At 45.1% G+C, this 14,932-nt stretch overlaps 1 protein-coding gene across 5 annotated transcripts in view; it reads right to left on the bottom strand.

The window, feature by feature from the left end:
- The window catches only part of ABCC12 (ATP binding cassette subfamily C member 12), a 79,000-nt gene that overhangs the window by 23,545 nt on the left and 40,523 nt on the right, over positions 1-14,932 (bottom strand). For all 5 annotated transcript variants that reach the window (XM_029076273.2, XM_029076267.2, XM_029076270.2 and 2 more), the window contains 5 exons: positions 12,389-12,592; positions 9,836-9,970; positions 9,639-9,726; positions 9,482-9,553; positions 1,977-2,066 (listed from right to left, as the gene is read on the bottom strand). In XM_029076273.2, coding sequence (XP_028932106.1) covers positions 1,977-2,066; positions 9,482-9,553; positions 9,639-9,726; positions 9,836-9,970; positions 12,389-12,592 — 589 coding nt within the window. The remainder of the gene's footprint in view (positions 1-1,976; positions 2,067-9,481; positions 9,554-9,638; positions 9,727-9,835; positions 9,971-12,388; positions 12,593-14,932) is intronic.

Here is a 14,932-nt window from a genome sequence, read left to right as displayed (position 1 = left end):
AGCATGATTGCTGGGCTAATCCCACAGATAAGAAAAGGGTGAAAACTCAGAAGTTTCTAGAACAGAGAAACTTCTCACTCCTCAAGCAATGTCCCAGGGGGAAAGCATATAGAATGACGGTCACTCATCTGAAGGCATCAACTGGAGCAAAGCAGGATTACAGCGGATCAGTTGGGAAAGAAAGGGTGCCAGGAGAGAGGGGAGGAAACCCGGAATCATTAGGAGAGGGAGCCCTTGTCAGGCTTCAGATCATGATATTAGGGTTTGCCAGGAAGCTGAGATTCACTAGAATGGTAGACTGTACACCCCTTTTGGGCAGGGATCTTATAATAATAATCTTGGTATTTGTTAAACGCTTACTATGTGCAGAGCACTGTTCTAAGCACTGGAGTAGATACAGGGTAATCAGGTTGTCCCACGTGGGGCTCACAGTCATAATCCCCATTTTACAAATGAGGTAACTGAGGCACAGAGAAGTTAAGTGACTTGCCCACAGTCACACCTTTGACAAGTGGCAGAGCTGGGATTCTCTACCACCACTATAAGAGTATCAGTGTGGCTTAGTGGAAAGAGCAAAGGCTTGGGAGTCAGAGGATGTGGGTTTTACTCCTGGCTCCGCCACTTGTCTGCTGTGTGACCTTGGGCAAATCAGTTAACTTCTCTGTTCCTCAGTTACCTCATCCGTAAAATGGGGATTAAAAGTGTACAATGCTCAGAATTTAATAAGCACTCAGTAAATACCACTGATTGATCAATTGATTGACTGATTTCCAGAGTACTGGGAATTGCGGTATTTGCTATGCACTCAATGTGTACTAAGCCCTGGGGTGGATATGAGATAATCAAGTTGGACACAGTCTCTGTCCTTCATGGGTTTCGCAGTCAAAGAGAGAGTTCCCAAGTCAGTTAAGTAGAGGAGAGGGTTCCAGCCAGCTGGAAAGTTAGGAATAAGGACTAGATGGGATAAAAGAGGATATTCCTGGATTTGTTTTGAGATTACAGTTGCTCATGTAGCTAACAAAGAAAATATTGGTAAACTGCTTGTGACCAGAGACTGTGCCTGGGTGATCTGGATGTTTGGATGAGACCTATTTATTTGTCAGTCAGTCAGTCAGTCAGCCAATTGTATTTATTGAGCCCTTACCATGTGCAGAGCAGTGTACTAAGAGCTTGGGAGAGGACAATATAACAGACACATTCCCTGCCCACAACAACCTTACAGTCTAGAGCAACAATCCCAAGGGTGAGTATGGTCGCCAGCCCTCGGATGACCTTTAGAATCTAGAACCCGGAGTGGTGGACTGTTGGGAATAAATCACTGGGGCAATATCTAGATATAGTGAGTGTCCCCCAAGAAAATTCCAGCCTTGGCTGTCAATAGCTGTGGGTTCTAGAATCTTGAGGCTAACCATGGGTGTCCCACCTCAAAAAAGTGATTGGAAACGTGATTGGTTGGAGATGTGTCCCTATTCAAATGAGTCATCATGTAAGGGCTATCAACAAAAAGGTCCATTCATTCTGGTAACTCAGTTTGTCTAAATGGAGTGCTAGCTTCTCAATCAAAAATTTTTTAAAAACTTGGATTCGAGGTATTTTTGTTCACCTCTTTGTCAGATAAAATCGGGTAATCAAAAATGACTTGACGTGAGCAGCCAGATATAAGATGATCATAACCTTATATTCCTGTACTCCACCCCTGTTCTGGGCTGGGTGCTTGCCTGCCTTTAATAAAGTGAAGTCTGGCAGCTTTAATAGCGATAAAGAATGATTCCATTTAAAATGCCACATTATCAGACTTTACATTTAGGAAAAGTCATTGCTAAACAGCCTGGGAATAAAAGAGGGATGGTTGAAGATGCCATAAAACATGAACTGCACAGTTTAAACAAGGATAAAATGAAAATTAAATAATGAGACGCAGATTGGGGTTTTTTTATACATAAATATATATATATATATATATATATATACCAGACCTCCAGAAGCCTTGATGTACATGTGATATGTTTGCCAGGTAACTGACCCTTCCAGCGTCGTTTCTCTTTGAACAAGCTGGTGTGCAGGAACTGTCAAGACAAAGCACCTTGTGAATATTTCAGTCTCAATAGCATTGAAGACTATGTTATGAAACCCTGAGCAGGTTGCTTTTGTGCAAACCTACTCTCAACCCTACCTAACAAATGATTGCATTTTGTAGTATTTTAAACCTCTGGACTACCTCCCAGCTTCCCTTATTCCTGTCCCAGTTTCCAAATCATCCTCTAATGCCTACAGGGTCCTTGTGGAAGTTGAATTAAAGAAGGTAGAGAGGTCAGGAACAAATACTCCCAGATGCCCTGTGTGAATGGAGTGGCTTCTGAAGTTTGGCTTTCCCTCTCTTTCTCCTCCTCTGTGAGTAGAAATGCAAAGGCCAACACCAAAGCAGAACCAGAAATCAAATTCCTTCCTTAAAGTTAAACAGTTATAAATAGAGTTTGGCCAATCGGTGTATGGGGGACATAGAGAAATGGTCACGGCCAGGGCAGGCAAACCTCATTATCTGCTCCTGCTGGGAACTTTTATTTCTCTTTGAAAATATTTAACCATTCTTCCACCCAGTGCACCTTGATATGTGTCAATAAAAAATAAATGAAAATCAGTTTAGGTCAGACGATCCCAAACCGCAAACTGGAATAATCAAATAATTGGCAAAGTCATTGCAGGGTCATGAGCTGTAATTTTTAAGAACTCAGCAAGGACCAAGGAATAGACTTCAGATGGGGACGGTGCCAGCTTTGGGCTCCACAGCCAGAAACGGATCCAGACAACTTGGAAATGGTTCAGGGAAGAAGCACGGAGATGATTGAAGAGCTGAGGAATGACCCGTGAGAAACCGTGTTCAGTTGGCTTGAAGGAATGCAGAAATGTGATTTAATAGAGAACGGGAGCATGTCTACCAGTGCTGTTATAGTGTACTCTCCCGAGAACTTAGTACAGTGCTCTGAACATAGTAAGCACCCAGCCCACATACTTCACCTTTCTCACTGTACTTCCAGCTTGCCTGTCTCGCCACCAACATCTTGCTCACATCCTGCCTCTCGTCTGGAATGCCCTCCCTCCTCATATCCAATAAACAATTACTCTCCCTGCCTTCAAAGCCTTATTGAAGGCACATCTCTTCCAAGTGGCTTTCCCTGTCTAAGCCTTCCTTTCCTTTCCTCTTCTCCCACTCCATTCTGCATCTCCCCAACTTGCTCCACTTATTTGTCCCCAATCCCAGCCCCATGGCACTTATGTACATATCTGCAGTTTATTTATTTATATTAATGTCTGCCCCCCCCACCCCTAGACTGTAGGGTCATTGTGGGCAGGGAATGTATCTGTTATATTGTCATAGTATACTCTCTCAAGTGCTTAGTACAGTGCTCTGCACACATTAAGTGCTCAATAAATGTGATTGACTGACTGACTGAAAATGATTGATTGACTGAATGGTCTTCCAGGACAGGAAGGATTCTTACCTAGAGGATGGTTGTCTGCTGTCCCCATCTGTACCCAGGGCAGAGGTAGAAAAATGGGGTAATGTTCAGCAGGAGGGTGTTGATTGGTGAAAAGAAGCATTTCATTCATTCAATCATATTTTTTGAGTGTTTACTGTGTACAGAGCACTGTACAAAGCACTTGGGAAAGTATAGTACAACAATAGGGACAATCCCTGCCCACAGCGATTTCAATTTCCTGTCCATGAGTATGGCTGAGGGTAGACAGAAGTTGCGTCCCCTTCTTTTTGTAATTATTTTAATACCCAGGTATGGTCCTGTTTGATGGCAAGGGGATATATCAGATGACCTCTTCTAGTCTACTCCAGTGCTAGGATTGGTCATCCAACAAAAACCCCTTCCTCACCATTATGGGTAGCAATCTGAATACTTGTTACGTGAGAAGTAGCATGGTGTAGAGGATAGAACATGGGTAGGGGAGTCAGAAGGTCATGGGTTCTAATCCTGACTCCATCACTTGTCTGCTGTGTGAACTGAGGCAAATCAGTTCACTTCTCTGTGCCTCTGTTATCTCATCTGTAAAATGGGGATAGAGACTGTGAGCCCCACGTGGGACAGAGACCATGTCCAACCCCATTTGTTTGTAGCCACCCCAGCACTTAATACAATGCTTGGCACATAGTAAGTGCTTAACAAATGCCACATTTATTATTACTGTTTGTGAGCTGCCTCAGATCCACAATGCATCCAAAAAGCCTAGGTGATAAATCTCATTGTCCCTCTCAGATCAGTGAAACAAAGGTGCAGATGCTGCCAGATCCATAAGGAAAAGTTATTCTACCCATAGAATCCTTCGCAAAGAATTCCACCAACTAAAGTCATTAGACTTCAAACCTGAGCCTCTCCACTCCCTCAAGAGGAGGCCGGCAAAGACTTTTGCAGGCTGTGCTGATCCTACAGCTCTTCCCTGTACCCTACAAATCAATTGTAATTTTTGAGTGCTAACTGTATGCAGAGCACTTGTGCTAAATGCTTGGGAGAGTATAACAGAGTTGTTAGACAAGTTTCCTGGCCACAGCAAGCTTACAGTCTACAGGGGGAGAAATACATTAATATAAATACAAGAAAGTACGTAAGTACTGTGGGGCTGAGGGAGGGCTGAATAAGGGATGCAAATCCAAGTTCGAGGGTGAAGCAGAAGGGATCGGAAAAAGAGGAAATGAGGGTTTGGTCGGGGAAGGCCTATTGGAGGAGATGTGCTTTTAATAAGGCTTTGAAGGTGGGGTGAGTGATGGTCTGTCAGATATGAAGAGGTAGGGTGCTTCAGGATAAAGGCAGGACAAGAACAAGATATCAACAGTGGGATAGATGAGCTCAAGGTAGGTTGGCATTAGGCGAATGAAGTGTGAGGGCTGGGTTGTAATAGGGAAGCAGCTAGGTAAGGTAGGGGAGTCCAAGGTTATTTAATGCCTTAAAGTTGACAGTAAGAAGTTTCTGTTTCATGCAAAGATGGATGGGTAACCACTGGAGGTGCTTGAGGAATGGAGAAACATGAACTGAACGTTTTTGTAGAAAATGTTGGAGGGGGAGGTCAGCAAAGAGGCTGATGTAGTAATCAAGGCAGGGTAATAATAATAATAATATTGTTGGTATTTGTTAAGTGCTAACTATGTGCAAAGCACTGTTCTAAGCACTGGGGGGATACAAGGTGATCAGGTTGTCCCATGTGGGGCTCACAGTCTTCATCCCCATTTTACAGATGAGGTAACTGAGGCCCAGAGAAGTTAAGTGACTTGTCCAAAGTCACATAACTGACAAGCTGTGGAGCCAGGATTAGAACCCATGACCTCTGACTCCCAAGCCCAGGCTCTTTCCACTGAGCCACGTTGCTTCTAAAGACAATCCCTCCCCAGTGATGGGTGGGATAAGTGCTTGGATTAACATGGTGATAGTTTGATGGAGAGGAAAGGGAAGGTTTTAGTGATGTTCTGAAGGCTGAACCAACAGGATTTGGTTACAGATTGAATAAAATAATAATAATAATTACGGTATTTGTTCAGCACTTACTATGGGCCAGGGACTGTACTAAGCACTGGGGTGGATACAACCAAATCAGGTTGGTCACAGTCCCTGTCCCACATGGGGATCACAGTCTTAATCCCCATTTACAAATGAGGTAACTGCAGTTTAAAGAAGTGAAGTGTCTTGCCTAAGGCCATGCAGCAGACCAGTGATAGAATCAGAATTAGAACCCATGACCTTCTGACTCCCAGGCCTGTTCTCTAACCACTATGCCATGAGTCGAGGATTATGCTAAGGTTATGGGAATGGGAGACAGGGTGGGTTATGGTGCTATCGACAGTGATGGGAAAGTCATGGGGAGGAATGGATTTGGTGGAGAAGATAAGGAGTTTTGTTTTGGACATGTTAAGCTTCAGGTGTTGGCATACATCCAAGGCAAGAGGAAATGTGAGACTGCAGAGACGAAGAGAGATAAGGGCTGGAGAGGTAGATTTGGGAATCATACACTTAGAGATGGTAGTTGAAGCCATGGGCGCGAATGAGTTCTCCAAGAGAATGGGTTTAAATGGAGAATAGAAGGGGTCCCAGTCTTGAGGGACTCCCACAATTAGAGGGTGGAAGGCAGAGGAGGAGCCTGCAAAAGAGACTGAGAATGAGTTACCAGAGAGGCAGGAGGAGAACCCAGAGAGGATAGTGTCAGTGAAACCAAAGTTGGATAATGTTTCCAGGAGAAGGGGGTGTTTGACAGTGTTGAAGGCAGCTGAGAGGTCAAGGAGAATTAAGAGTAGAGGATGTTGGATTTGGCAAGAAGGAAATCATTGGTGATGTTTGAGAGGTTTCTCTGGAATGAAAGGACCTCTCTTTGTGAGAGGTCAAAGAGAGAATTGGAGAGGAACTTGAGACAGTGGGTGTAAACAACCCGCTCAAGAAGTTAGAAAGGAATGGTGGGATTGGAGATGGGACAATAACTGGAGGGAGCCACTGGGTCAAGAGAGGATATTTTTTAGGAGAGAGGAGACATGACCATGTCTCAAAGCAGTGAGGAAAAATCCACTGGTAGGTGAACCCCCAATTATCATCCCCACCCTTTTCTGCAGCTCAGAACTCGAGAAGAACTGGGGCCCTGAACAGTGATACATGGAAGGTGGGAGGGGTGGGAATTGGATCCCAAGTTCTTAGCAAAGGGAGCTAAGGGTCTCCTAGGCAACACTCTGGAGATGGCATTCTGTAGAAACATATTAGCTTTGTCGGTACAAAGCTTCTCTATCCATAGAGCAGGCCCCTAATATTTTCTTCTCTGTTGCCGCATTTCACAAATTGCTTAGGAGCCAAAGGTGAAGAGCAATGTTCTCTTGAATGAGTTCATAAATTCCCTCTTCGTTTAGCTTTTAGTAATGGGGGCACTTGACAGCAAAATCCAGAGGGAAAAGAAAGCTGCTCCTGTGAGTTAATAATGCTCTTCTAAGGGACTGGTTAGCTCGATGGGTTTGAGAAGGAGGAAGAAATTGGAGGCAGAGGGATGAATCAGTCAATCAATCAACGATATTTATTGAGTGCTTACTGTGTGCAGAGCACTATACTCAACAGTTTCGAGAGTACAATATATAAGATTTGGTAGATTATATATATAATATAAAAGAACTGGTAGATTCTGCATTCCTTGCCCTCAACGACCTTACAGCCTAGAGGGGAGACAGACATTTGTATAGATAAATGAGTGATGGGTAGGTACAGAAGTACTGAGGGACTGAGGGTGGGGTGAATATCAAATCCCCAAAGGGTACAGGTCCAAGTGCATAGACGATACAGAAGGGAGTTGGGGAAAAGAGGGCTCAATCGGGGAAAGCCTCCTGGAAGAGGTGTGACCTTAATAAGGTTTTGGGTGGAAAGAGTAGTGGTCTGCCATATATGGAGGGGGAGAGAGTTCCAGACTAGAGAGAGATAATAATAATAATAATGGTGGTATTTTTTAAGCACTTACTATGTGCCAAATACTGTTCAAAGTACTGGGGCTGATACAAGGTAATCAGGTTGTCCCACCTGAGGCTCACAGACTTCATCCCTGTTTTACAGATGAGGTAACTGAGGCACAGTGAAGTGACTTGCCCACAGTCTCACAGCTGATAAGTGGAGGAGCTGGGATTAGAACCCACAACCTCTGACTCCCAAGCCCAGGCTCTTTCCACTAAGCCATGCGGATGTGGGAGGATGTGGGCAAGTTAGATGAGATCAGGACATATGAGCAAGTGGGCACCTGAGGAGCAAAGTGGGCAGGGTGGGCTGTAGTGGATCTGTGAGTTAAGGTAGGAGGGAACAAGCTGATTGAGTGCTTTAAAGCCAATGGTAAGGAGTTTTCAGTTTGATGTGGAGGTACATGTGGTGGAGATTACACCACATGTTAGAGAAGCAGTGTGGCTCAGTGGAAAGAGCATGGGCTTTGGAGTCAGAGGTCATGGGTTTGAATCCCAGCTTTGCCACTTGTCAGCTGTGTGACTGTGGGCAAGTCACTTAACTTCTCTGGGCCTCAGTTACCTCATCTGTAAAATGGGGATTAACACTGTGAGCCCCACGTGGGACAATCTGATCCCCTGTGTCTACCCCAGCGCTTAGAACAGTGCTCTGTACATAGTAAGCGCTTAACAAATACCAACATTATTATTATTATTATTACTGAGGAATGGAGAGACATGGACTGAATGTTGTTTTTAGAAAAATGATCCAGTCAAACAGAATGAAGTATGGACTGGAGTGGAGAGAGATGGGATGTTATAAGGACTAGCAGGACTGTAGTGGTGGAAAGTTGTCATGTTTTTGGGATCTCAGTGTGCTTTCTCATTGCAAGCTCTATGAGCAGAAACCAGATTCTTCTGGTAAATTCACAATGTTTCCAAGGGGCCCTACTGACCCACTTCCTGGATCAATATCATTCAGTTGATCAAAAGCCATCGATTGATTCCTGGTGGGCTAGGAAGAGAGATCCCAAAACCCCTCAGTGCTCTCAGCAGATGATGAAAGAGGAGGGCCTTCACCCAGATGAAGGAAAGCATAGAAATCCACCTAGGAATTTTCAGGGATGTTAAGCCTTTGCTTTTAAAAATAATAGTTATTTTTAAGCATTTACTCTATGCCAAGCACTGGGGAAGGTGCAGTATAATCATATCAGATGCTGACCCTGTCACACATGGGGTTCAATAGTCTAAGGTGCAGGGAAACAATTATTTTATCCCAACTTTGTAGAGACGGAAACCAAGACATAGAGAAGTTAAGTGACTTGCCCAAGGTCACAAGGAGGCAAGTAAGAAGCAGCGTGGCTTAGTGGAAAAAGCCCGGGCTTGGGAGTCAGAGGTCGTGAGTTCTAATCCCGGCTCCACCACTTGTCAGCTGTGTGACTTTGGGCAAGTCACTTCACTTCTCTGTGCCTCAGTTCCCTCATCTGTAACATGGGGATGAAGACTGTGAGCCCGACATGGGACAACCCGATTACCTTGTTCATTCAATTCATTCAATAGTATTTATTAAGCGCTTACTATGTGCAGAGCACTGTACTAAGCGCTGGGAATGAACAAGTCGGCAACAGATAGAGACAGTCCCTGCCGTTTGACGGTTTTACAGTCTAATCGGGGGAGACAGACAGACAAGAACAATGGCAACCTTGTATCTACCCCAGTGCTTAGAACAGTGCTTGGCACATAGTAAGCACTTAATAAATACCAACATTATTAAGTAGCTGAGCTTGGATTAGAATCCAGGTCTCCTGACTCCCAGTCCTGGATTTGTAACAGTAGGTCAAGCTATTTCTCCCTCAGGCTTTGCCACAAACATAGATTAAATTGAAAAAGGGTTTTTTTGAGGGGGACGGGGAAGGAAGCAGCGTGAGAAAAAAGCAGAAGTCCGAGACGAGAAAAGGTGAGAATCGTATCTTCCAGATCAGAGTGTTTCCATCGCCTTATGAGTAACCCCGACAGACTCGAAAACCATACCTTTCAGGCTGAGGATTTCTGGGGCCACCTCAGATACTTTTGTCTCAGCTGCATCATCACTTGAAGCCAGCACTAGGATTAGAATATAAAAGTCAGCCATCCAGCCTCTCACTATCCCCAGGAGATAAACAGTTTGTGATTCCAACTGTGATTGTACCAGTATTTTCAGAATCTTCAACGTTGCCACTGCCCACGCTTTCCTGCTGGGCTTGTATCATTTCTTCCTCTGGAATATTTCCTAGATCCTATAAAGGAACCAGAATTTCTCTGAAAAGTCAACCCTGGCACTTGGGAGCGTGTGAAGACCTTTCGGCACTGTTCCCAAGCCTCTCATTACCATCACTATCGAGTTACCTTGGCTTGCAGCCCGTGGAGCTGGTGGATCAGTTGTGCATAATATCCTCTTTTCTGCATCAGGTCTCTGTGTGTTCCGCTTTCCCGAATCTCTCCGTCTTCTAGCAGTATGACTTGGTCACAGAATTCTAAAAACTGCAGAAATGGGGAAGCTGTCCATGGTACTTGCCAAGGGAAAGATACAATGTATATCCAAAAGCTTCAAGGCAGATAAGGATAACCCACCATCTGCTTCTTTCAGACCAAGTAGGGTTTGTTACTAACTTAGTGTGGGAAAATGTCACAGGCACCAAAATGATATTTTTTTAAATTGTGCTAGGGCTGGCCCTGGAGATCTGGTGGCCCTGGGTAAATTACTTGGGCTCAATCCATCAGACAATCAATTAATTGAGTACTTACTGTCTGTAAAATTAATAATAATGATAAAATAATAATGATGGTATTTGTTAAGCTCTGGGGTAAATACAAGATTATCAGGTTGTCCCATGTGGGACTCAGAGTCTTAATCCCCATTTTCCAGATGAGGTGAATGAGGCACAGAGAAGTTAAGTGACTTGCCCAGGGTCACATAACAGACAAGTGGCGCAGGCGGCATTAGAACCCACGTCTTCTGACTCCCAAGCCCATGGCCTTTCCACTAAGTGACGCCACTTCATCTCACCAACCTGCTCCTTTTATTCACCCCCCACCTCCACCCAGCCCCACGGCACTTAGGTACCTGTCCTAAGCTTATTTATTTACATTAATGTTCGTCTCCCCTCTAGACTATAAACTCATTGTGGACCAAAAATGTGTCCGTTATATTGTAATGTTGTACTCTTCCCAAGTGCTTAGTATAGTGCTCTGCACAAATAAATGCTCACTAAATAGGATTGATTGATCGCAGAGCAATAGAGTTGGTAGACTCACCACTCTGTTTTGGGGTTTAGGCCACTTCCGACAAGGAACTGGAGAAAAGGAGGGATTTTTGGAATGGAATCACCTGGCACGGTGTGAAGGCAGTAGAGGAGGAAGTAGAGAAAGTTTGGCACTGCCGATGCCCGAAAATGCCACTATGGCTCCTGGCTGAGAACTCTGGGTACTAAATGGTGGCAGGAACAGTGTCTCAGGAGATGACTAGTTCCTTTCATCTCCTCCCTCTGCTGCTGTTCCACTCTATGCTGGGCTATCCCATTCCTTCTGCCACCCCAGCCTTTGCGGCCCAAAGCAAGATTTTGGTGGAATTTTGCGGGTCCCGCTTGCCTTGGCTACCGTTCCAGTCCTGCTCCTGCAAACGGCCATGCCAAGGCTGTGGCAAAGCGGCTACAGGATGGGCAAGAGAAAGGGAAGGGCCTGGATTGACCCCAAGGCCCCAGGACTATTTTTGCTGTGGCTCTGAGCATCTAAAAGGCAGGGCTGCAGCAGCCAGGCCAAATTGCAGCTCTCTTGGCCAATCACTGCCTGGGATTTCTCTGAGCCACCAGGAGCACTGAGAAACAAGTATCAGGACAGTGGACATTTTATATACTGCCAGCTATAGACCGGAAAGCACATGCACTTTGGACATGCCAGATACATGGATATCTCCCAGGGGGCTAAAAGTAGCTGAGCCTTGCACACCATCCCTTTGATCCATCAGAGATCTATTAAGGTTTTTTGCACACGGACCTTTTCATTCACGGCAGAATGGGCCAAGAATTGTGTGTCGCAGTTCACGGATGTGTGTTATGTGGTTTAGCATCTCCTTCGCGAGCCTCCCTTTCCCGGCAGTGATATCAAATGAGGTTTATATTCTTTACTTGGTAAAGCTACAGTGAACGATTCTGCAGATGAGCCCTGAAGACACTGCCTTTGATCTGGATTGTAACGGAAAGCCTTCAGCCATCCAGCAGAGAGGCAGTGGGGTAGCCCTGCTTTGAGAGCAGAAGCGCTAAATAAATTCTCACAAATGAAACCTCAAGGGATCCTGGGCTCTTTTCCTTTCTTCGCCGGACAGGTGACACAGGTAAATTCTCCTTATCACCGACTGCCTGGCAGAGAAATCTGCTGCTCCATTGCCACCCGGTGGCAGATTACCCTTCCCGTTGTGAAGGAAATACAGTGAAGTAGCCGGGATGACACAACTGAAGACAGTAGCTATGGGAACCACTCATTCTTTATCAGTAGCTCATCAGTTCCCAGGGCCCTCCACCCGAACTTGAAAAATTGGCAGGGCAGCCGATTCTCAAGTATGGGGCGGGGGGGCGGTGCCCATGTGCGAGAAAATTTAGTTAAATCTCCCCACTTAACTAATTGGTTGCTCTGGAGTGTTCAGAAAAGAGCTCTGACTGATGAGTGGAAATCCAAGTGAGATTCCACAGAGCCCCTGCCAACCTGACAAAAATGATGCCTTATATGTGGGAGCTGTCTATCTTTCATGTTATTTTTTGCCTTGGATGAAGACTGCACGTGTCAGTCAATGCTTTTTTCCCAGCAGGGGTATTCTACTTACTTTAAAGCAATTAGAAATATAATGGGGACTGATTCAGGACCCGCTCTGTGAGGATCTTTGGGGACCAGTCTTGCGCCCCTCACCTGCAGCTGATGAGTCACCAAAACGATGGTCTTTTCTCTGAGGGCTTCTTTGATGCATTCTTCAAAAATGTACTTCCCGACATGGGTATCTACCGCCGACAAGGGATCGTCCAGCAAGTAAATCTCTCGGTTGGAGTAGACAGCACGAGCCAAACTGATTCTCTGCTTCTGACCTCCAGAGAGATTGAGGCCCCGCTCTCCTATCTTTAGAGGGGAGAAAGGCACGGCACCACTAACCATGTCCTGCCTCAGAAACCCAGTGAAAATTAAGCAACAGGTACTATTCTTTACAGAACTCCTGGATCTCTCTGAACAATAATGATGATGGTATTCGTATAGTGCTTACTGTGTGCCAGGCACTGTACTGAGAGCCGGGGTGGATACAAACAAATCGAGATGGACACAGTCCCTGTCCCATGGGGGGCTCACAATCTCAATCCCCATTTTACAGATGAGGTAACTGAGGTATAGAGAAGTGAAATGACTTGCCCAAAGTCACACAGCAAACAAGTGGCAGAGCTGGGATTAGAACACATGACCTTCTGACTTCCAGGCACATGCTCTATGCACTAAGCCTTAGGCAGTTGTGGACCACAGATGCTTCTTAGTATTACAGTTTACAGTGGAAACGGGGATGGGGGAGCATGTTAAGCTACATAAACCTCACTTATTTTTCAAAAGATCTACAATTCCAGGTGTTGTACTGCTTAACACCTGTCATGGAGAAGCTGTTCAGGCTTCTTAATCATCTCAGCCCTCTTCCTCCCTTCTAATACTTTCCTTCCCCTTCCTCCCTCCACCACAGGGCATTGAACCCCACCATCATCTCTGGACCCCTGGGTACCATCATCAATCTTCCCAAAATTCCTGGGGCTCCAGCCCAATGAGTGTAAAACCATGCCAGTGTTTGACTGGCAAATCTGCTGGCCTGTAAGAACAAGCGTATTCCTAAGAGTTTCTACAGACGAACCAGTCTGCACAGTCAATTTCAACCTGGCCAATGTAGTGGAAGTCCCAATTTTGTCTGTAAAATCTGGGAGTATAGCTTGTTTCTGCCCTGCCCCTTTACCGCGTTGATACTTAAATGTTCTCAATCAGGTGTTGAACTGGCATTCCATCTACTATGCAAATATTTGGACCCACAATTTTGTGTTCAAAAGAACATTCTTGAATCTCAGTGCTCCCAAGAGGGTAATACATGGGGGAAATCAAAATCCACTCTTCTCAGGACCAAGAAGGAAAGCTACTCAGTGGTGAGAAAGGGTCCCCTGGGGGCCATAATAACCAAACTGCTAATGAACAGGGCCTCTGCCTTCTTTCCCACAATCGAAGGACAGTTTGCCATGAGTATTCTACTAGAGTAAACCAAACTCAGTAAACCAAGCCAATACGGACCATGATTGACAAAGTTTTGCTGAAAATGTCCATCCCAGAAGTTTACCCCTGACTGGTTTCATAGATGGTAAGAGAGATGGAGAAAGACAGTAAAGGTGGAGAAGAGCCAGGGGTATTCATTCTCATCTCCATCATTGAGCTAGTTGGGCCACTGAATCATGGAGGACTTTTAAAGACCCTCAGTCTTGCTCCCCTGCTGCCTGGAATCCCAGCGAAGCTCTGCTCCGGCTGAGGGCTCTACCCTGCTGAAGAAACTGCACCATGGCCTGGAGAAGTGCCTATCCAGAAAATGTCCTTTCAACGCTAATATTCCACAGAAACGGAGAACCTTCCACAGCTGGATATGGGCTGGAATCATCGGAACAGACTCCTCTGTCTGGAATGGCTTGAAAATGACATTAAATGAAGCAGTAGATGGTTTGAGTCCTTCCTGGGTCCACTGAGAGCAGTGTGGCTTAATAATTATGGTATTTGTTAAGCGCTTACAATGTGCCAGGCACTGTATTAAGAGCTGGGATGGATACAAGCAAATTGGGTTGGACACAGTCCCTGTCCCACATGGGGCTCACAGTCTCAATCCCCATTTTACGGATGAGGTGACTGAGACACAGAGAAGTGAAGTGACTTGTCCTAGGTTACACAGCAGACAAATGGCAGAACCGGAATTAGAACCTATGGCTTTCTGACTCCCAGGCCCTTGCTCTATCCAATATCCACTATGCTCTATCCACAATATCTGAATTGCACTTCCAAGTGCTTAGTACAGTGCTCTGCACAGAGTAAGTGCTCAATAAAGATGATTTATTGAATGAATGAATGAATGAATATGGCATACTGCTTCCAAATATATGGCTTAGTGGGAAGAGCATGGAATTGGGAGTCAAGAAACTAGGGTTCTACTTCCAGCTCTGGCAAGGGTCTGCTTTGTGACCGGGTGCAAGTAACTTAACCTCTCTGGGCTTCAGTTTCCCCAAATATGAAATTGAGATAAGATACTGCTGTCCCCAGTTGTAAATGATGTGTGAGACGGGGACTATGCCTAAACTGCTTCCTTTGTGTCTCCCAGAGTGTTTTGGCACATAGTAAGGGCTTAATAAATATCACAATTATTATTATTATAATTCTGTTTCTCTTCAACCCTCTTTGTTT

This window comes from Ornithorhynchus anatinus, chromosome 11 (genome assembly GCF_004115215.2).
Source record: "Ornithorhynchus anatinus isolate Pmale09 chromosome 11, mOrnAna1.pri.v4, whole genome shotgun sequence".
NCBI lineage: Eukaryota > Metazoa > Chordata > Mammalia > Monotremata > Ornithorhynchidae > Ornithorhynchus > Ornithorhynchus anatinus.
Note: the sequence above shows the minus strand (reverse complement) of the source record. Positions and strands in the feature narration are given on the sequence as shown.